This window comes from Spodoptera frugiperda, chromosome 28 (assembly GCF_023101765.2).
Source record: "Spodoptera frugiperda isolate SF20-4 chromosome 28, AGI-APGP_CSIRO_Sfru_2.0, whole genome shotgun sequence".
Taxonomy (NCBI): Eukaryota; Metazoa; Arthropoda; class Insecta; order Lepidoptera; family Noctuidae; genus Spodoptera; species Spodoptera frugiperda.
In genome coordinates, this window is record NC_064239.1 from 6,872,025 (window position 1) to 6,896,521 (window position 24,497).

The following is a 24,497-nucleotide window of genomic DNA, read 5'->3' on the forward strand; positions in this document are numbered from 1 at the left end:
TTGATAAATGATCAGAGAAGAGAAAACCAACAAACATTTCCTCGCGCAAGAGAACAATAATTTCAACAGCGTTTGGAAGCGAAAACGAAAATATTTTATTTGCATTATTTTCCAACAATAAGGACTTATTGAGGCAGTTGACGTCAATCAAAGTATTAAGTACGATATCATTATATACAGTAGGTACCTAAATACTGACGATATTTGTCTTGCTGATGTTGCATTTATTCATGTCAGGCTTCATCGAATTTGCTCAATTCGGTAGCAAAATCAAAACCTAATCAACCCGCAATTTCTGATCCGCAATAGCTCGATTCAGCTATCTGTATCTTTAGACGAATTGCTTGACCGTTCAGTGTTAAATTTTAGTTTATTGGCTTTAGGAATAAAGTTCAAAATGGTATGATATTTTGTTGTCAAATTTTAATGGTGCGTGGTATCTATGTAGTTTGGTATGCGTCTCACGTGCCGGTCGAAGTTGATCGTGCATTCTAATAGATAGCTAATGACGATGTTTTGGGCAGTAAATGGATACTTTTATTTGAATATCGGCTTCTATAGTGTTGTTTTATATTCAAAGTTTAGGGGCGGTTGGTTTAAGGGAAAACAATTGGCTATTTTGAACAACACTTGCATGTTAAGTTCTTTGTCATTTAACAAAAGTAGAGACGTGAATTTCAGACAAAGACTGATAAACGAGCAACTTATCTAATCTAAAACCAACTTAGATTTAAAATGTATTGATAAGGAGCTGTTCATAGTACCTACAATAGTAACTCGCATCAATTGCAATTAGTGTTTATTATTGTCGTTATAAACTAGTATTGTAAATAGAAAATTATTCATAGACATATATTATTACGTAACAAGGCTGACATCACATGAACAATTAATGCGCCTAATTGCTTTGATAATTGTAACTATTCTGGTATTTGTGCTTAAAATACCAGTGCCTGCGATGTGAAGGAACGTTCCATTCTATATTTATTCAGGAAAATTAATGGTTATCTTATTATTATTGGTATATTCTAGAATCACTAAAACTACACGAAATTGATCGATCTAACTTTTTAGTGTTACAATATAATATCTATCAAACACTAAAGTATTTCTATAAAAAATCTGCCAACAAGTTTCAGAGATCAGCACATAACCAAAAAACAACGTGTATAAACCAGGCTTGCTACAAAATGGAACAATACTCGAACATTGAAAACTTACGGAATACTGTGAGCTGTTTTTCAGTGGAGGCTTTCGTGTATATAGGAGTGTCGAGTGACACCTCGCACGAGTAGCTGCCACTCGCAGCGAAATCCAAGTTCTGCAGGATTATAGAGTTTTCCGTAGCTAAGGCGATCTGAAATGAAGCAAACAAGTCAATTAGTTGCAGACAAAGACGCTCAGTGAATTTTAATAGAATGCTGGCGACCGTTGCAAGAGTACGGTTTGTAGAATCGTTAATTGAAAGAGGTTTTACTTTTTTAACAATAGTATCCTATAGATTTTCTTTAAGTAACATTATTGTTATTTGGTCGTAAGTGGGTCTGCTCAGCAGGGTTTTATTCTCGGTTAAAGGTATGAATTTTGCAGTGGTAAATACAGGTGTATATACCTACCAAACAAACGTAATTTGAATTTGTCTGGTTAACTACTAAATTATTTAAAGCTTCTGCTTTTCTGGTTCATTGTTGTAGTGTAGATAAATAAAACCGGCCAAGTGCGAGTCGGACTCGCCCATGAAGGGTTCCGTAACAGCAAGTAGATGACATAACATAAAAGTTGTAAAATAACTTGGTTTTACATAGTGTTTGTATGAACGACAAAGTTATATTTGCGGTTTTTGAAAATGTTTTATTTCTAAAAAACTAAAAATGATATCTCGTTCAAACCAATTTTCGTTGTTAGTTTCTATTGAAATCTACAGCATATATTTTTTTCAGTTTTCTCACTCTCAGGACACTCATTTTTCCACTTTGGAAGCGTCTAACTTTCAAACTATTGATTTTGACGAAAAGTGGTTTTAGGAACTTTAATGTCTTTTTTAAAGACCTATCCATAGACACCCATCACGGATATGTTAGCTGAAAAAAAATTTTTTTTAGTCAATTCCATGTATGGAGTGCCCCCCTTTAATTTTTTAATTTATAATTTTTTGTTCAAAATTCGAATAGCGGTTACCAAAATACATAATCCTACAAAGTTTCAACTATATAGGCCCAACAGTTTCGGAAATAAATGGCTGTGACATACGGACGGACGGACGGACGGACGGACGGACGGACAGACATGACGAATCTATAAGGGTTCCGTTTTTTGCCATTTGGCCACGGAACCCTAAAAAAATCTCTTACTCAAATAATGGGAAACAGCAATAGGCTACTAAATCGAGAGCGTAGTATTTAGACGATAATAATACCTGCAACTAAGTTTTCCCTGACTTCTAATATATTCTGAGAACACACCATCACGTATGAAGATAAAACCCACGAAACATACGATTCGCTGGTGTTTTTATTCACACACAGCATAACGTGTATATAATAGGAGGATTGCTTGATAAAAATACGTATCTACGACAGGTTAAATTCAGGCTGAACAATTTTATACTCTTTTGGGAAGGTAAATTGCGGACCATGGTGCCATTAGTCATGGTATTAGGTAGTACAATAACATAATATGAATATGGGCCACAGAAAAGTTTGTTACCAAAGGAAGTCGATGTTATCAGAGACTAGGGTACAACATGTATGGCTCAATCTGACCCTTCTACGAATTTGTTGTGGTCGTTATAAAAGGCGAATGTCATTAAGTTAAAAGGTGAAGCTCACGGAAATATTGAAGCTTACAAGGATGGTTCAACAAGTGGCTGGGGCAGTACTTATTATGATTACGTGTTTCCAATAGAATTAGGAATGTGGGAATATGTAAGTAGTTATTCAGGTGAATCGATTTCTTCGGGCTTTGCCTTGAAATTTGTGGGTCGTCGGATGTTTTTCAATTCTTTTTTTTCTTTTGGGTATCGGTCGGTTAGTAGGGCACGTAAATATTTTGAACTATGTATAGATACGTAAACGAGCAAAGTATAATAGATTACGTGTTTTCGAAAAATGTTCTGGTAGTACTATCCAGATTTTAGAAAGACGATTATTCAGCTCATATTTATTATAATCTGGTTTGGGGCACTTAGTCTTATGTTTAACAGTTGCACCAGTGATCACTAAACTCACTTTTCAAACACTGTACATTAAAATATTTTATCGATACACCGATTGTTTGGGTTAACCTTTATTTTGGTAAACTGCATTATTTATTTTACCTCAATATAATTATCAAATAATTTAAACATGAAACTGTTTTAAAATTCAACCTCAACATCCGTACCTACATACCTACATATACCTATGGAGTGAAACAATAGCCGAGTCGTTGGTAAGGTATATCAATGGGATTCAGGATCCGTAACCCCGGCTCGACAGTTAGGCCTTTAGACAATTCACTCGCATTCGTATATATTCAGAATTTGCTAGATTGACCTGGTAGTGAGGTCGACCTGTTACGCCCTCCTGCGGCGAAATGGAACGAGCAATGTGCATGCAATGCAACCCACCTAAGGCACGCCGAATTAATTTAAGTGCGCTTTTACATTAGGTGCATACTACCTGCTGTTAGCACACGCTGCAGCCTTTATTATTGCTCTATGCGGAGATTATGAGCGTGGAGCTGTGGATACGGAAGCTGAGTAATTAACTAGAAATTACACCTGAGTACTCGTCACCTAGTCGTACTTGTGATGTCTGAGTGTGTGTACCTGTAGTCTCTAGGGTGCAAGAAATTCGGTCAGAGGTCGACATCTGAGACCGAGTCTAATAATAAGTCAAAGTACAATATAAAATTACTAACTATAAAATTAAAATTACTACTATAAAATTACTTACTACTATAGAACAATATAAAACCAAAGTTTAACAACTACGACACAGTTCAGTATCTAATTTAAAAGATAAGTGTTGAAAATTACATTTAAACTAAAGTTTGCGAGAGTGGAGCAACCCCACGCAAAGCTGCGGGAAAATAATATTCAATAATGAGATAATGAAACTTGGGAAGTGTTCTCCACGGTTGTAAAACAACTTGTATCACGCCTACACTTCACAGACGAGTTAAATATATTTGCTTCTATTTTTGTAATATGTACACAAACACTACGTGATACTAACTTACGCAGCACTAGCGGCTTTATATTGCGAGAGTAGATTTATAATGGTTGGTACGCGACCCACATTTTACGTCGTAAATAAATCAGAGAAAGTCTTTCATAAGGATACGTGAACAATGTCCCGGTTGGCTGGCTTGAATCGTCGACAGAAAAGCGTTTAATTCATTAAGATCTATACAATTAGACGGTGAACTAGCGAAAAGGCGCCTGAGGAAAACCTTGCTGTGTGGTGGCCAATATTTCTCTTTGTAACGGACATTTATTCCGTGTTACTGCTGAGAATTAATCTCGATAAATACATGTATTCCTTAAACTTAATTATAATGTTTACATCTCGGATATAAGTAGTTTTATATTTTTTAGCTTCATGTCAACGCTGCTTGGCAAGTTCTGTAAACTTCGTAAACATAAACACTTAATCCTGAATCAATATATTGTTTTAAAGTACCTATAGCTTTAGAATTTGAATGTCACTTTACGCTATTCGATGGCCATTTGGTTCTTTACGGTTTAACATGAAATAAAACAAAGGCACTAGAGTATTGAACTAGAGCTTTCGATGTTTTGCGAATGGGTATCGATACGAGGGTGTAGTGTGAGTTAACCTTGTGGTTTGGCGATGGGCTACCATTACTTATGCATCGGCGTTATCTTGACCCAACATCAATTGGTGGGTACGGCCATAAGCGGTTATTGCTGATAGGGGGAGCTACAGTGACAACATAACTATACAACTGCATTACTACGTGGTCTACATACCCACACACTGGTTCAACCGATGTAAATTCACTATTATTTTCATGTGTAATCATATTACCTCCAGTATGAAGTATTCATTTACGCTGAATAATTTTAAACGCATTTTCAGTTCACGGTTTCCAAGCTGGCAGTAAATTGAATTTATTTTATAGACTCTTGTAAATAATTCTCTTGGTTCTGTAATCATAGTACTTGCAAAGGCTTTTAAGGATTAATGGTAACATTTTGAGTGTCTCAGTAAGTTTTAAATTACGTACTAGTATCAACAAAAATTAACACTGTAACACCTCATTTTTGACAAATCCAAATACATATTATTAAACTTTTATTCATACTGAAATGTATTCATAATGGGTATAGGTAATATCAATGGAGATATTGATAACCAATTAAAATATGATACACTTGGAAAGTTTCAGTAGCAAATGTATCTCGATAAAGTATTTTGTAACAAGCAATTGAATTTTCAGAGATACTTCAGAGATGTTTTGCTTATTTAATATAATACAATAACAAGGTTTTTTTACATTGTTATGTAGAGATAGTATAGACAAATCAGTGAATCCAGTTAAAATGAAATCGTGTGGTAGCCCTAAGGCAACGTTGACCCGGAAAATTAACTCCGCCCGAGCCATTACCCAACTGGCACCTACGTCTGTAAATTTTTAAGACACGTTCACATATTCAGGATCACTGCAGAAAGTGAAAAATATAAGAGTAATCTTGAGTAATGCTCTTATTATTAATATTGGACCGTCGCCTGACTTACACATACATTAGAAACAAGTGCACCTACTAATGGTGAGACTTTGGAATAACTGCTTACAAGTTTTAATATTTCAAACACCGATACAATAATTATCTAAATACTATTTAGACAGACATAATAGATGTGTTTAGCAATAGCTCAGTAATCTTATCAATTTCAAATATTATTTTGCGCCGTGTATTTGAAGTGATTAATTTCTAGGTCAGTTTTAGCTTATCATTAAAAACGTTAGTAAGACGTAGATATGTACTGTGTTTTGTAATTCAGACATGTAACTTCTATATTGGATTCATTTTGGAATGAAGGACATCTTAATTTTTAAAGGAGCAGTTACCAGATAGGATTGAAATTTGAAACGGCAGGTATGCTGACTTCATTACTGGGATTTATCAAGGTTTGCTACGAAATACGAGTATCAAAATTTCGAATTTAAATGTTTTAATTAAATCTTACACGTCAATAATTGCAGCGCGACTCATAATTGGCGGTTGTAGCTCACACAAAATCTACGCCGGCGATAAGTAATTAAAATGTTTTCAGTTTTAACATTTCAGAATATTGCAATCATATACTGTCACCGGCTTAATTCCGGTTCATCGATCCAACTGGCGATTAATTCAGTAATATCCGCTCATGTGATGCCGGCAAACTTTTATGTGAGTTTGATAACAAAAATGCTGTGTTATCATTCGCAGACTCGCAGCTAGTTATTGATGTTACCTAATAGTCTACATCTACGTAGACTGACATAGCAGCGTAGGAAATTGCTTCCATCTAAATATAGATCTAAATTGGCCTGGACTTTTGATTGAATAGAAGAAAAATCTAGACGTGTACAGAAAGATGTTAGGTGGTAGGCATTAATAAATATTTTTATATATTTATATTTATATATATTTTGGTATATTGTGGGAGAGCCATGCTTCGGCACAATGGGCCGGCTTTAATATACCCTACACAGCAAATCTACGTGAGAGATACGCTTGCGTTGTGTTTCGCGTGTAGTGATGTCGGAAATACTATCTTCCCCATCCCCATTTGGGAACAACAACCCTTAAATTCGTAATCGACTATTAGCCGATTACGCACTGAGCTTCACTGGTGTTTCACTGTCCATGGGCTTGCGGCGTAGCTTACCATCATGGCAGTAGATGCTCGATTACCGGCTGTCCGGATATATATATATTATTCCTTTTTTATTTATTTTGTTTTTTGTCAACCGGGGTTAAACATGTTTTACACAGCAAATCTAGTTAGAGATATGAATGATATCGGTATATGTCAAATACTATTTATGGATCAATTTGGGATATGGTACCTGAAACGTAATCGACTATTAGATTATCACTGACTTCACTCGCCCATTGCAGGACTTGGGCGTAGTTAAAAAGCAGTAGACTAACCTTGAAAAAGTTTTTGTGTAGGAAATATTGGCAAATTGCTTGCGGAAAATACTTTATTAAAAATACTGTTATTTTTAACTTAGGCATTGTAGGTTTACTACGTACGTAGGTACACGCAGAGCCTTAAGACCCGTACAAAGAAAAAGTGCCATTCTCGCGAGTTCGACCGGAGATTGTACGCCGTCTCCGGTTGAACTCTCGTAGAGAGTGCTTTAATCAAAGAAAACGGAACTGAAATATTTTTTTCTAGACAAGGAGTTGGCACGTAACAGTCTTTCGTTATTTTTACGTTGTAGTTGCGCCTGCTCTATTCATTGTAGTTTTTATAAAGTAAAACTAAAATCAAAACCATTTCATTATTTACTCCTTTTATAACAAAAGTCTTGACTAAAGTGTTAAGTTATAACAACAATCCTTCAAAACTTCTCCACACCTATTTTCAGGTAAAAATATTCAGCAGACACACCCTCGGTACAAATAAATTTTCATATAAACCGCAGTAACAGTTTAGAACAAAAATAACCATTGTTTTGAATATACGTGTTCTTACGCTGGTGTTCAACACGTATCTGGCTCAAAGTGCTCGTTTGTTAGGCTGAAACTTGCATAAAGTAATTAATTAAGTTGCTAAGTGAGTTAAATAATAGTGCAGCCAGTAATGCTAGGACTTTTTCGTATAATTTTAGGTGGTTATGTGTTTCAACGCGGCAATTTTGTAAATATACCGTGCCAGTTCTTTTATACGTATTTGTCTAATAAATAATAGTTTCATTTTTTCTAAATTAATAAAAGTACTAATATTTGCTATGTTGTATTTCACAGAATATAAGGTCAGCGCGATGCAGGTGTTTCATATAAAAATGCGACAGTTTACCTCTGTAGAAAATTGCCATAATTATTATTACTAGTGAGAAATGGTGATTAAGGTTTATTTAATAAGGTTGTTGACCCAGAAAGTGTCAGTATTATGATTGCCGAGATGCAATCTGGGCAACGATAATACTAGTTCCCCCAGTCGATTAATTAGGCGTGCAGCTAGTTTACTGTTACCTTTGTTCGTGGAGGCTTTGCGTCGGTCATGCAAAATGTACGCTTTAGTGCGACTGTACGTTTGTATTCATTACTATGACTGAGTGGAAGCTTTGCAGATCAGCGCCAGTTACTTTACATGACGCTTTGTCATAAATATGTATTGCAGACAGAGATACCTACGATACTACCGAGAAATATTCTCAGAATAATACAACTACGGCATTCAGAGACGATGCGTGTAACTCATCTGGTTTCGGTTGAGATTGAAGACAATTTACGTCTACAATATTTCTAGCTACTCATTTTTTCTTGTATAATACGGGACTCGCAGTACCTAAGTATATCTTCTCATTCTTTGGGTAGGTAGGTTTCTAAATGAAAGGAGATGTTGGTCCTAGATAAAGTTCTAAAGAGTTGATTATATGTCTAGGAATAAATAAAATATTAATGCTAGGTACTTGTACACGGTTCTTTAAGAATATGCATTATCCACTTACGTTGAGCACGGCTCCAGGCGTAGTAAAGTTTCTATAAGGCGGTTTCCGGTCCCTAATGTACTGGAAGATTTTGGTGCCGTGTCGGAGGAAGACCACTTTGTCAAGGAGATGGGGCGGCACGTCGTGCACGCAGCGGAGCCGCACCGAGCCGCCGCGCGCCGCCCACCGCTCCATTTGTAACTCCACGCGCACCTCCGCGTGCCCACGGACTGGAAACATACACAAGCTCTATCACTACTTCACAACCGACGAAACAAATGTTTACATAATCTTAACGTTATATTCACGTCTAACAACATCCTACGCAAAAGGTATTATTTACATAAAAAAGTTCAAATATAAGTAAGTGATCATCATAATCCTACTACGCGGGTTCACTTTCATACACCAAACGTGCACCTGTTAAAATATAGGTGAGCAGCGTGTACTTGTGTAGGTAATCTGAGGCGCGCCTTGCACGCACCCGTCACAGGCACAACAATGTTCTTTTTATGACGTTTGTCACGTTTTTCAGAAATTGCGTCGGCTCCCTTCTGTTCCCACGATCCAAGGAAACCCATACCATTTTCCACGTTTTATTTCCATTGTATTTTGAACTCTTTTCACTTAGATGTAAAGTTCTAGGTACCTAGTTGTTTGGTATTAGGAAAATGTGTCTTTGTTAGTAACAATCTTGGGTGCGCCTCGGTAAACTCAAGGTTCATGACAACACGTTTTATATACCTGCTGTTATTGTGTGGTGGGTAATATGAGAGTGAGAGGCAGAGTGAGGTACAGAAGGACAATTATAGTAATAACTGTCGCATGTAAGTTTACATTGATGAGGATCCGAGCCGCGGTTGTTTACGCGCAGGTTTTGTTATCTGATTGCTATTGATAGAGCGGTGTAAATATTCCGACGTCGTATAGTGGAGATGGTGTACGCAGGCAGGTAGTCACCCACACTATACTCTGCAACGATTTCCGTAATCCGAACGTGGGAAGAAATGCTGATGAAATATAATGTGCAATCAAGTGAAATGGAAAAGCTCCGTGAAATAGCTCGCATCCTTCTTGCGTGCTATAAACCATTTCCGTCAGTTTTATGGTTTGCACGTTTTATGATTTTCACTGCTACATTGCAACTGTGGGTGAACTGAGGGACCACACTGGGAATTCGCGAAATTAATGTTCTAGGATTTAGTAGTAGACCTAAAACAATTGTAGAACGAATCTGGGAATTTGTAAACAAATATATTAAAAACTACGACCCATAAAGTGTGGTCCCTCAGTTCTCAAAGACGATCAGCCAGATCTCGGAAAGTATCTTATAAAAGAAGGTTTTGTGAATACAGACATTTAGTAAATAATTTGTAAAGATATCTATTAAATAACAGACCACAAAGCATTAAAGATAAAAAAAAGTATAGCAACTGAACTGTGGTCCCTCAGTCCACATAACAAAATAAATATTTTAGTGAATATTACTGAATAAAACCGTTATTATTCTACATAAAGTTTTAGTAAAAGTCTTAAAACATATTGTAAAAAGAAATGGATCTAAAATATCGAAGCATTTCGAAGATAGCGATGATTAAAAGTGGTCCCTCAATCCTCTCCTCCACTGACATTTAGACACTGCTAGCTGCTAGACGAGAGGAATATCAGAAAGTCTAGTGTACTTAACATTTAGTAATAGTTTTCTACTAAATAATAGGTATATAAAATTTTGTCTCTAAGCTGAGAAAATATTAATTTTCTAATCCTATGAAAATAGGTAGACCAGTGTGACCACAAAATCAAACAAAGTGTAGACAGTACTATTATTTTTTATTTATTTAGATGAAACGAAAACAAGGTTGTATGGTTAACAGGAAACAGGAACTTGATCATCAATTTAGTTACAATTACGAGCTTTCAAAAATAATTTCATTCGATTTGAATGGCACTATGATAAAAATTGTCTTAGTAATGTTCCTGTTACCGTAAGGCCGGGACTCCACCAAAGCGGAGACGAGACGAGCGGAGAGGAGATGTTTTTTAAACAACCAATAGAATTGAGTTATTGACACGTCTCCTCTCCGCTCAGCTTCAGTGGAGATCGCTGTGCGGAGATGTGTAATATTTGTATGTCGCGATCGGAGATGTGAGCTGTGCGCGGACGACGCGCAGTCTGTGAGCGGCGTGCAGTGAGCGATGTCACCTAGTGACCCGCGCGCGCGCCGGCCGGCCATCTTGAATGCGTACTGAACTCCAAAGCTAAACAAAATGTTATTAGTTTACATCTTTTAGTAAGCGAATGTACTTGGAGTCCCGGCCTTAAAGAACAAAACTTACAAAATCCTGGGCGCATCTGAATTCTTTCCATCATTAACTCCAGGCGGTCTTGGCCATTACCGATGTCACTGTTTTATTAATGAGCGTTTCTTTTGCTACGATGAGTCCAACAAATATACTTACCTACACTATTAATTTTGCACTTTTTTCTACTTTTTATTAAATACACATACGCCATGTAATAAAGCATTAAATTAACCGTACAACCTTGTTTTCGTTTCATCTAAATAAATAAAGAATAATAGTACTGTCTACACTTTGTTTGATTTTGTGGTCACACTGGTCTACCTATTTTCATAGGATTAGAAAATTAATATTTTCTCAGCTTAGAGGTAAGAAATACAAAATTTTATATACCTATTATTTAGTAGAAAACTATTACTAAATGTTAAGTACACTAGACTTTCTGATATTCCTCTCGTCTAGCAGCTAGCAGTGTCTATATGTCAGTGGAGGAGAGGATTGAGGGACCACTTTTAATCATCGCTATCTTCGAAATGCTTCTATATTTAAGATCCATTTCTTTTTACAATATGTTTTAAGACTTTTACTAAAACTTTATGTAGAATAATAACGGTTTTATTCAGTAATATTCACTAAAATATTTATCTTTGTTATGTGGACTGAGGGACCACAGTTCAGTTGCTATACTTTTTTTTATCTTTAATGCTTTGTGGTCTGTTATTTAATAGATATCTTTACAAATTATTTACTAAATGTCTGTATTCACAAAACCTTCTTTTATAAGATACTTTCCGAGATCTGGCTGATCGTCTTTGAGAACTGAGGGACCACACTTTATGGGTCGTAGTTTTTAATATATTTGTTTACAAATTCCCAGATTCGTTCTACAATTGTTTTAGGTCTACTACTAAATCCTAGAACATTAATTTCGCGAATTCCCAGTGTGGTCCCTCAGTTCACCCACACATCAAAATTAGAATAGAAGACATTGGCTAATCATTTTAATATTAGAGTTAAAAGTGGAAATAAAAATACCAAGTTTCTAGTTGACTAGACAGAATCGTGTTTAAAAGCAATAAAACGTAAAAGGCGTATAAAAAGCTAGTCCTTGAATTAATAGTTGTCTGTGATAAATTCGACATGTTTGTTTTTTAATTAGTATAAAATTTGTTCGAAAACAATTAACGTAACAGGTAATATGTGTCTCTCTGTGTGTGTACCTAGTGACTAGACAAAAATAAACAAAATGTTATTAGTTTAATTTTAGTTTAGCGAATGTACTTTTAAGAGAGTTACTCCATTCAAAAGGATGAGTTTACCTTAGCGGTAAAACTCAAGAAGTTCACTGCAAAATATTTTTTATTCAGAGGCCAGCGACCCAAGTTGATCCGTCGCGACGGTAGGTACGTGAAAATAAAAATATACATTACTACAAGTTTACGGGTAAAAAGCGTTAATAATACTAAGTACCTATGTATCTAACATGATTAGGCTCTTTGCTCGTATAGCGACGAGACGGTTTAGGCACTTTAAAGAATAAATAGTCGTGTAAAGATGTCTTGTAACAACACTTTATTTTTTGAGCTTTGTCCCAAGTGCTTTCATTTATTTTATTTAATAGTTTATATCTAGTAATAGATGCGTGCTTTAATATCTGAAAATAGCAGTTGATGACCAAGTCGTAAATAACTATCTACCTAAGCCACGAGCACCTCAATTGTAGGTGAACACAAATATATGTGCCAAAGGACGCAAGTCGGTTGCGAACATAATTACAATAACTTCTCATGAATGTCCACTATGTGACATCGGGAACTATGAAAGAGAGCGCTATTTTTCTTCACTTATGATACCCACTAGGTAGCTATTCTTCAGTCTATAAATATATAAGGTCGACTATGCGTGACCAGGAGGCTTTTTGTTTGTCTGTTATAAAAATTACCTTGAGTTATTAGCTCATATTATAAACATGACGTGACAATGGCACTTATTACTTTTTGGCCTAGATACCATTATATACCAACTGTGAATATCATTATTCACACTTAACTAAATTAAAATTGATAACACACTGTTATTGGGTGATTCGTTCTATTTTTATTTTATTTTATTTAGACCAATAACCTCGTTTTTTCAGATGAGACCAATGAGTTTTTGTGTCACATTATGTAGGTACATATAATACTCAGGTGTGTCTGCCACGTTATTATATTTTTTTTAAATCAGACGGAGCCATACATAAAAAGAAATACTTTGAATACTCATGATTTTTTTCTCGCCTTCAATCAGGCAATTAATTCATAATCTATAAATGTAGCTTTAACTGTTTTTGAAAATGAAATGTTTTTTCTGATAGTAAATAATAATATTGTCTGTTGTATTTAACGTACTTTCCCTTCATGTGGCATTGACGTGGTTACCATGGGTCCCACAGGACATATACAAGGCCTTACATAAAAACAAAACGAAGTCACATTTTTCTGCTATTTTAAAATAAATACTTATATCTTGTAAATAGAGTAAGGATAATCTTCAGAAGGTTAACCGTTCTAATTGGAGTTGGACGGACTGTTTGCTTGTAATCAAATATTTAAACAATACCAGTAATGTGGACGCAGAATGCTAATCTCATTTATGAAATTATGTTTCTTTTTTGTGAATATTTATAACTTGTTAGCTGCTGGCTGTTGCCCGCCACTTCTTTTGCATAATACAAAGCTAGACTCGCTCAGAACCACAAAATATCCTGTCTTAGTGCACGCTGTAAAGTTTATTTTAAAGAACATTTTAGTTTGTATTCGTAACTTTGGCTTTTCATTTCAATCCGACAAGCAGACCTTCATGTTTTATTTGATTAAAACAGAAGTACTTATTTATTTATCTTGATTAGACTAACATGAACGACGCGATCCGAATCTCTTGTTTGAGTAAATAATCGTGATTAACAATTACACGCAAAATGAAAATAAAAGGTTAAATTAGTTCAGTAATTAGTGGCCGCGTAACGTAATACCAACATGTATCAGATTGTTTGATAATACCTACTCTAGTATTCCCACTATGACACGTATGCGTTTCAGTTTACTAATTCACAATAGCTCACACCAGTGCAGCGCATTCTAAACGACCAGTTGCATTCGTGCAGAAGCGGCATGTCAAAGGAGTTAGTAATTCATCAATCTACATTAAAGTGTGCTGCAAAACACCAATACACTACTGAAGGCATAAAGTAACTCCGTATATTTCGATACATTCTAAGAGATTGTGTCCATTGACAGTATTACAAACATACGTACTATTAATTTCCTAATTTGTGTGTTAGGCTTTGCCAGTCATATGCTTTGGTATTCAGTTACTGATAGACCTACTCTTGTGCGGTATTACCACAAGCTCGCAAACGTGCAATTGTTTCAGAATATAATTAAATTCTCTTTGCACAATTGTTTGAGCATTATTGACGTGCACTATTAATTGTGCAAGCGTAACTAGACACCTTTGATGTCGACCTGTGACGGTGCTCAGTTGTCAGTGGCGTGGCACGTTTACTTATATGTTTAGTGACAAGTGCCGTGAACGTGCACAAGACAGTGATAAATGCGGGCCAGTGCCGCCAGGACAAGTGTCGTGTTCTCACTGTCCTATAATCCAACATTAGTTACTTGTGTTACCGCTTCCAGCTTTCTGCTAAGTCAGCTTATGTCGTACTGTACTCACATTGAATTATAAATAAACTCGAACAACTTCTCAGACGAACATATGAATGTTATTTTTCAACTCGATGTAGCTGTAGATTCTTGCAAAAGTTTCATAAGTAATGAAAATGCTCATATTACAAATAACGATTCTAATAATAATAAAGTTGGTGATGAGTTAGGGAATTCAAAGTTTTTTTGTTTTGTTAAAATTGTATGATATAAAAATAGCCAATCAACCGAAGTTTGTGGTTATAACTTCTTACACGGAAATATAATACAACTTGTAAACTGTCGTAAAGTAAACGACACAAGTTTTGTAACAAACCACTACGGGCACGTTCCACGATTTCTTCGCCCCCAACTACTAGTTGTCATTGGAATTTGAATAGTTTACTATCTCCGATACTATCAGAAACCACATTTCTTCGGTCTAGACATAATTTGAACGAACGAGTATCTTATCACACTAATGTTTGTACAAGTTGTCAATAAACTTAGATTTGATGAATGTTGGACGTTTGATGGTAAAGCAAGAGTTGGATTAATCAGAATAATAAATCGAGCAGTTTTCTAGTCTTCGTATAAGTTTGAATCAGATAAAGTTGAGAGCCTGAGCTCTGCAAATCTTAGGACATATTCACATTTCTACTAAGTATTTCCAAAAAGCATTATGTCACGTACGAGCTCGTATGTAGCTTTACAGTGTCCAAAAAAAAACAAAAACAGTGTACCACAGCCTTTGTAATCTCTTTATTGGATAGATTGAACAAATACTGTTTATTTTTACAGGACATTTTAATGTCGTTGGCACAAATTATTCATAGGCTGGTGTATGCTTATGAACACAATGGCCGAAGGTTTTTCTCTAATGAATTATAAAGGCTCCCGGTACAGAGCACGTGGATTTAATATTCTATACAATAAAACACGGCACAATCGTAAAACCTTTCTGGTTTCATTAAAAGTGTAATTTGTTGTTTTGGAGCCACTTAAAAATACTTTTGTGAGAAAAAATTGCCTAAAGGTGATATTTATTCGCTAATAAACTGGTCCATTAATAAGGCTGTACAAGTTTCTGAAAAGAAACGTGTTTAAAATATGTTTCTTTTTGTAGTAGCCAGCTTATTTCGAGTTTGAATAAACGATTTATTACGTTGATCAATTAATTAGAGTAGCATGATGAGATTTTGGCAACCAGCTGAGTATTTCATTTTGAAATCCTTGAATGAGAGCATCTTTATAATGCGATTCCTTCCTTATTTTTCATTAAGTCGGCGGAGGCTTGAACTTTATGTAGCAGTGAAAGGTTGAATGTAAAGAACCTTATACTAAGTAGATGGTAACAAATCCCCAGTACGTTGTTTGTGCTTTCTTCAGCCTACACACAGTGTACACGTGCGCGAATCACACGTACGTTTGATTCGACCCATTTCGCACACTCATTTATAATTTAAAGATCAATGTCTCTCGCCACCAGGTTACAGACACATTGTATACTATACGCGTCATACAGAATACAATACATATTTTACAATCTAATGGTGATCATACTTAAATATAATATCACATATATTATTTTGTATGCAAATAAGTATAACATATAAGTATTCTTTTTTAGAAACCCACCGATTGGACGCAATGACAATAAAAAAGATGTAAAATAAAAAACCAGGTGGCTACACATCTCAGACGATGCCCAAGAGAGCAATAAGGGCCATGTCCCTTCCAAAGAGTAAAACCTTTTCCGAGAATGTTTGTTGAGCTAGACCGCACATATGTATGTAGAAATACCTCCATGTGGTTGTTATTTACAACAAATATTTATGAGTTTAGGCGGAACCAATTATGCTTGATAGATTTCACGAGATGTGTGTAGGTGCGAGAGTTCATATAAATAACATTACGAGGGCGCTCGCCTTCTAAGTTATTTACACTCGCACTTGATCTTTCCTTTTTCTCTACGTGTTGTGCCACAATTTAGGGACAATGATTAACACACATTTTGAAACCGGACTTAAATAATTTACTTCTGAAATTGGATTGTCTTTTGTTTTATACACTTTTCGTGAAAATTACGGTATATGACTCGACTTCTCAATGTTCCAAGTAAAGTAAAGGGTTCGTGTTTGAGGTAAGAATATGTTTGTTGACATTTTTAATGAAATTGTTGGGTTTACAATTTAATTTTTAAACCATGTAAAGAGATTACTTGTCAGTAATAAAAGTAAGTTTAAGTCTATTGAACATATTTTGACTTTTAACGGATTACTTAACTTTTGTGTATTGTTTATGTAAGAAACAAATCATATCGTACTTTCATATAAAACAGAACAGATTTTAATCATTTAGTGTAAAAGTGAATAAATTGAAAGTAACGAGAGCTTCTAGTACATTTATTTCCTAGGTCGGCGTAGTAGCCAAGGCGCGGTACACTCGACCTATATTCTGAGACGTCCCTACACGGATTGTATCTGTTTTTGATGCAAATATCTTATGTTGATGCAGTCTTCATGAGCACAATGTGGGAGATTCTAGCTTGATTGTTGTTAAACTTTGGTTTGAGTAACGAACTTGTTTGAATACTATTTTGATCTGTATGTGGAACAGGCAGATGAAGGTGTACTTGCTTCAATACTTATACGAATTCAAATTTATTTATTGCTTGTCACGGGTGTAATTCAGCTCTTAAAATTATCTATACAATTTACAATTAACACTAACACACACGACAATAAAGTAATCTAAATAATAATTATTACTTGAACTGACTGAAATAAATAAGTATACTTGATACAAAAATTTGCTAAAAAATATCAGTTTTCTACGATTTACACGACATGATTCTGAAAACTGTCTACCCTTCGTCGTTTTAAAGAGCGTATAAAATTATGATCATATGAAAATACAGTATGGGAACTGTAAATTGACTCTACCTCAGTTGTGAAATGACAGGGAGAGGGAAATATTGAAATCCAGTAATTCTTTTTATTGGAAAAGCTGTCAAACGTTCGGTTGAAGGTCATGGATACATGAATAATTTATTGAACACCTACAACAGTTGTTTCTACATAGTGTGATGTAGTAATATTTAGTGCGGCCATTCTGACTCATTGTGATTTAAGGAACAAACAGTTTTGTACTGTTTTATGACTGAATTTCTTCCGCTTTTAGGCCTCGTAGCGTAATAAAGGTATTTTAAGGTAACCGCTGCTTTTACGCTATTTACAATAGTTTTACTATGTTAAATATTTGTCGCATATCGTCTCTTTTTATGGAATAGGTGACAAATGAGCAGATCGGTCACCTGATACCCGCCACACCAGAGGAGTCACAGGTGCGTTATCGGCCTTTTAAAAAGGAATACGCTACACCTAAATATTTGATTGAACTATTGTATATCATATCATTTCATAAAATACAATAAAAAGCGGCGCGACGTACCAATACACACAAGAAGCTGTTATCGCGTCTCTAAGCACTTTGAGATTAACTCAAAAATACGCAACGTGTCATCTGTCATAAAGCCTTCTCAAGTGGAACGAGGAAGGTCTCTGGGTGTCTAGATAACTTCAACTTGAACTGGGAAACGGAACGTGGAGACTTCAGCGAGAGAGCTACTTAAATAAAACGAACTGGAGGATCTCCAAAAATTTAAGCATTCATTATTTTTTCCATTTCACAAGTGCGGTCATATTCTGTAGCGGGTCAAGCAGTTTTCAATCTTATATAAGTAAGCTTTAACGACCCCTTGAGGGTGACTTTGAATACGTAAAGGGATACACCTGAATAATTTCATTTGATTACTTTTCGTATTTAAATGCGATCGTATTACCACTTGAATTTTCATCAGCGAGATTTTCTTCCGTCCAATTGTTAATTTAGCTGCAGACTAAATTGTCTCCTTATTTTCAATTTCTGTGCGAAAGTTGAAAAAGAGAAAATTGCTTTTAAAAATGGGTTTTATAAGAAAGTTGAACGAAACGAATGTTAGGAAATATGTCGGTCCATTTTCCAGAATTGTGAAAACTAAAATAAATATTATTATTGGAATACAATAGAGAAATTCGAATGGAAATGTGTAATTGACGTTGAACATTTTGTTTATGCGCTCTATTGAATTCATATTTTAGTTCTAATAAAAGAGTAATGAAACGTAATGTGTTTGAAAGCTCATATATATTTTACCGGTTTTAACACCAGCAGCATTGTCAATTAGTTTAGGTATTTATATACATATTTGCATGTGCATAGTACAGTACCAAATGTGCTTTGAAAGGTTAGTTAAAAATAATTTAGATTTTGTGTTGAGTTTTAAAGTGCAATGGGTTTCGATTTTTTTATATTATGTGCAAAGGTACAGGCTTGATAGTTAAATCATACGATTATCATTATAAATCGCAAATATTTATTTTATATGTGGAAAATAGATAATAACATAAAATCATAAAGATAATACGACGCAAATACATCAAGAAAAAATACGCATTCTTTCTTTCGCTGAACTCCATAACAACATTTTAGCTTACTAAATATTTTGTTTAGCAGCAATTTAGTGCCGTCGATTTTCAGGTCAAGGTTGTTACGCTTTTTGAGATGAGTTGCATAAGGAGCACCGTGGAGGCGCGAACGTGAGATAAATCACGATTCACGTTCATATGACGTGAATAATTCTGAGATACTCGGAAATGCTTTATCATCTCTGCCTTGCCTTATACAGATAATATGGTACGTGTTAAAATTAATACTGGTATGCTTACTTAACTTTGCTTCATCAAATCGTTTCGGGTGTATTTATAAAGTGTGTTTTTATAGTCCCTTTCATAAAGTGTAGTCGTAACATTTTATTAGAATAAAGTCATTAGAAGATACGATTTCTTTAACCTTAAGTATAACTCGGGAGGAATGCAATAATCGTAAAATGTTCTTCGTTGACAATTATTAAGAATTTTGTAGGAGTTGACGATATTTTAATAGCCGCGGAATAATTGTCGTGGAAGGTACGTAAGCTTTACATTTTGTTTGATATGGTAATGTCTTTCATTTATTTTTAGCTTTACAACCAAAGTTTGGATTCGTTTGCAATTATTTGTAATAGGAGACCTAAAATGAGATTACTATTCGGTAACGTCTTTTGTTCTGTGAGAATATTTTTGTTTAACGTTTAACACACTAGGCCATTGACGATTTCAATTGAAACTTAGTTTCTAAATTTAGAAATTGACAATCTATAAAAGCTACACAATTCAATGAAACACACATTAAGACAATTGTATAGTCACTGTATTTAAATAGAAGTTGGTTTGTTCCCCTCAGTTAACCCTGTTCCCGCTATTATTTCAATATAGTTAATTAATACAAAGTTATACACTCGAGACTTGGTTCGTGTCGAAAAACTATTCATGTTGTAATATTAAGACTAGAACTATGTCAAATTCATGTTTTATAACTATTACAGTGTTTTTCCATTGTGGTAAAATATGAGTAAAGTTAGCGGCGCGCTGTAACACCCGTTTATTGGTTCCATTAACGTCGCCTAGTTTAAAAGGCTGGTGGAAAACTATCGGCCAATTAGTAACCTATCTGTTTGGATCTAGGAATAACGATTTAGAATATGTTCACTGATTTATTTTTTTGTAGGATGTTAATTGAAAATACAATGTTTGAAAATTGAATATTGATTTTAAGTATGGGGAGAGCGATGCTTCGGCACGAATGGACTGGCTTGACCGAAGCGATATCTCGGTATTACAAAAAACTGACGTAAAACAATGCTTGCGTTGTATTTCCTCGTATGAGTGAGGTTACCGGAGGCCCAATTACTCCCTTCCCCAAATTCCTCGATCTCTAAATCTGGGACAATCCTGAAATTCCTAATCCCCAAAGGTCGGTAACGCCTCTGGTATTTCGAATGTCTATGGGCGGCGCCGATTGCTTACCATCAGATGATCTGTCTGTTCGTTTACCTGTCTATTACGTAAATTCAATTAATTAATTTTAATTCATATTTTTTTACGGATAGTACTAAGTATTTAACGTCAATTTAAGTACTTTGACTGAAACTGGAAATGTTCGAATTTATTGAAGCGTAGCGACGAGTCTCCCCTTGCATATAATTTTCATAAAATCCGCATTTGTAACAATTTAAACTTTTTTTTGTTTCAGGGACATAACAATGGCTGCCATTCATTAACCGATCTCATTATGCGCCATCTACTTTCTAAAAAGGTCCCCAAATTTATTGGTGAACAATCGTGCGTAATTCGAGCTTAACTGCCCATTATAATTATGAGCTATTAAGCGATGTAATGGTTTCGAGAGGAACACTGGTTTGCCGAATAATGAGGCTTGACATTTTGTTTGCTGAAGTTCGAACGATGACAATATTATGTACAGAACGCGTTTGATTTCAGAGGTAAATTGATGCGATGGACGGGATCCCATGTACAATGTACATATGTACTTAACCGAACATAAATGTTATGTTTATGTATCTGTTATGCAATATTGTTTGTAGAGGTAAAGGTTTACATACAAACAAACACGCACTATTATTCTCCCACACTAAGTGAATATTAAAGTAGACATTCAGAGCTGAGCGGTGTGTGAGTACATCTCCAAAGTGAAAAGCACATATTGTGTATGAGTGATAACAAGGAAATGTTTTTTTTTTTGCGGAAAACGCCGTCATCCAACCGCGTGAATTACTTATTCACTAGATAAAAACGCGACTCTTTATCATTTATTTACACTGAAAAATCACACAATGTACACATACACACAAAATCACAAAAAAAACATAGTATCACAAATAAATATTTTATGTATTTAATTAAAACTAGACTTCATTTTCTAAAATAAAAGTAACGTCTTAGTACATCAGCTATTTATCAATAGAAGTCCCATCAAAATGGGTCCAGCCGTTTCAGATTATAGCCTTAACAAACAGACAGACAGACAAAATATGTCATTTTGGTGTATGTATTGGCGGTTATTTCAATATTACAAACAGACACTCCAATTTTATTCCTTAGTCAAGATTTATTGAACGGTTGACATGCAGGCACTATATTTTATTTTGTTTGAACTAAATAGTTAATACTGGTTAATACTTTTCCTTATATTTATCGGATTACTTATCACAACATACTCATACGTGCTACGTCCTTACTGTACATATGTAAGTATGTGTATGTTGCGGACATTACATCTGTAAAATCCGTGTTGGCTGTTTCTGATGTTTTGAATATCCCATATTTACAAATTAATTCGTTATTACATGAAGCCACAAATATCAGTATGAAATCACGAGATTATTACTCTTATCCCGTTTTGGCTGTTAGGTATTTATTATATTTTTCTGATTTGATTTGTGTTCTGTGTTGTCGGTGCGTTCAAGCTTGCGGTCGCGGGCTTTCATACCGTGAATCATTGCGGTTGAGCTGCAACCACGGCGGGTGTTCAACGCGCCGAGAGCTTGTTTCTTAAATGTCCAACAATTTATTTTGCTCATAGAATTTAATTAAAACTTCGAGCGAACAATTTTAATTTTGAAATATTATTTATTATAAACTCTAAGTACAAAAATAAATTCAAGTTCTTTTCAAGAGATTGGTCCTTCAAAATGTACCTAATTTGTTCAGTTAACAAGTGTTCAGGAGCAGATGTCCGATAGATTATTCGATGTTGAATACGTCGAGAAAACGAAATACGCCCACGTTGTGGGATATAGGTGAAAGTAACACATTGGTAGGTAGGTATACCGAAAGGTTTCTCTTAACGACATCAGAATGGGCAATCATTACAGCAGTCTGGCTCAATTCTTCGGTGTCTCAGTGCCGCACTTTGGGAATCAATCACTTTTATGTAATGTTCGATGGACTCCAGATACTCGTAACGTAAAGCCAAGTGCAAACCCTTAGACTCGGCCCGCCGGGATTTCGGAATTATCTTAGGTATGAGGGATGTGAAGGTTTGCAGTAGATCTCTCATAAATATTTCATCCCTAGTCAAAATATTTTATCTTAAATTAAATGTGATATGGTATTGGAAACTTTTGATTCGTAAATTGTGTTCATATATTGATGGAATAAAAAAATGTTTGTTCGCTACAAAACCGAAATAAACTTTTGTAATTGTTTCAGATACCGTGTCTACAAATTTAGGAATATTTTGTATAATATTTCGTCCTTATCTCATTTATGTATTTTATGTGAAGTGAGCCCAAATGTACACAAAGTCTATGAGAACATGTGCTTATCTTTTTTAGCATTAACACGTAAGCGGATTAGTCGCTGTACGAAACACAACATAGCGCTAATTTCCAGCGGCTCTCCCTACATGTAAGTAAATATATTCACTTTTATAGCAATTCATAAAATACATTTTAATAGACAAAGCGGATTACATCCCACCGATGCTGTAAGAGGAAACATAACCCAGAATTAGAAATTGTATTTGAAACGACTATCAAAACTAAATGAAGTTTCGGTTAACGAATCACACTACAATGTAACTATTTTACTATTTTTTTTCCAATTTGGGAAAGGATCGAACTCTAATGATTATACGGAAGGCAAGTAGGCGCTATATCAGCCAAAAGTTTAGGAATATTAACTGGCCAAAAGTGATAACTGTACTTTCAGCTACGTAAGCAAATCCGTAGACCAAAAGTTTGTTAAATAAATTGGAATTGTAATACTTAAACATTTTATTTTATTCCAACGAGACGTGTTTTTAGAACTTTGGGCTAATCCGACATTAGCTGGCAATCAATCAAAAAAATATAAAACAGAAGAAATGGAAACGAGAACGTTTTTTATTGCACGGAATTGTAGCGACACGTTTTTTGGGGAAAGGAAAATGAAATATCTGAAGGTACTGTAGGGCTTCTTTGCCGTTGTTAGTATATCGAAGGCTGTTAATCTGTACTACTGCAAACATGTCAACTGGGGATACGTTAGCTGTGAGAACCGTTCAGTTTCCAAAGAAAAATATATAGATTTTATCAAACAGATCGCTCACCTCTAAACGGCTCTCAAGAAATATCGGAGCCAGTAAGTATATTTTGTAAAACTTCCGTTGGTAAAGTATTTTGTGGAACGAGTGCATGGATCCCAGTGTCTTGGGTATAGAGTGTTGCTGAATTAATAATTCGACCTCTAGTTTTCCTTTGTTCAACTCAGTAGTAAGAATAAAAACAGATGATTATTTTTCACCTGAAAGAGTTCTTAATCCCAATGTGGTTACTTAGACAAAGACTAGAAGAAAGTGTGACCTATTTAGTACATCGTTTTACCCAGTTGCCTACATCAACATGTGTATTTTAGGGCATTAAAGTATTCTAGACATTTCAAATTGCAATAACAACTTATTTGATCCTGTATCACTTATTCCAAAAACTCCATAAATGGTATTCAGTTAAAGTACGATTCAAATCTCTCAACGACATACAAGTCCATGGTCAATGGAAATTAAAATACAACCTAGAAGTCGCTCGGTTTGTAAGTTCAGCCAGTGCTGTTAGCATCTAATCTATGTGATGAAGTCTCAAAAATGTTTGTTGAATCGGTACAAATTAACGCTAGGAAACTCAGTGAAATATTATTCATATTTTATAACGAACACCATTTTATTTTCACGGTACGCGAGCCAGATGAATAGGAAACCTGAATGTTTGCATTTGATTTTAATACGATTAAGTACATTTGAAAAGAAGAAACATTGTAAAAGCTTACCTAGCTAAAGTTTATTATTTATTTTTACATTGGTTAGGTTCTAAACTGTATCGTTTACAAAGAGTTATTTCGAAACTGGTTCATCATTGATCCGTTGTTAACAAGCGTAGCT

At 35.0% G+C, this 24,497-nt stretch overlaps 2 protein-coding genes across 2 annotated transcripts in view; both read right to left on the reverse strand.

The window, feature by feature from the left end:
* The window catches only part of LOC118265206 (ATP synthase subunit delta, mitochondrial), a 122,446-nt gene that overhangs the window by 71,350 nt on the left and 26,599 nt on the right, over positions 1 to 24,497 (reverse strand). The window lies entirely within an intron of this gene.
* Positions 1 to 24,497, reverse strand: part of LOC118265502 (uncharacterized) — an 82,246-nt gene that overhangs the window by 8,440 nt on the left and 49,309 nt on the right. The window contains exons 3-4 of the mRNA XM_050705875.1: positions 8,677 to 8,885; positions 1,222 to 1,357 (exon numbers count right to left, since the gene is read on the reverse strand). Coding sequence (XP_050561832.1) covers positions 1,222 to 1,357; positions 8,677 to 8,885 — 345 coding nt within the window. The remainder of the gene's footprint in view (positions 1 to 1,221; positions 1,358 to 8,676; positions 8,886 to 24,497) is intronic.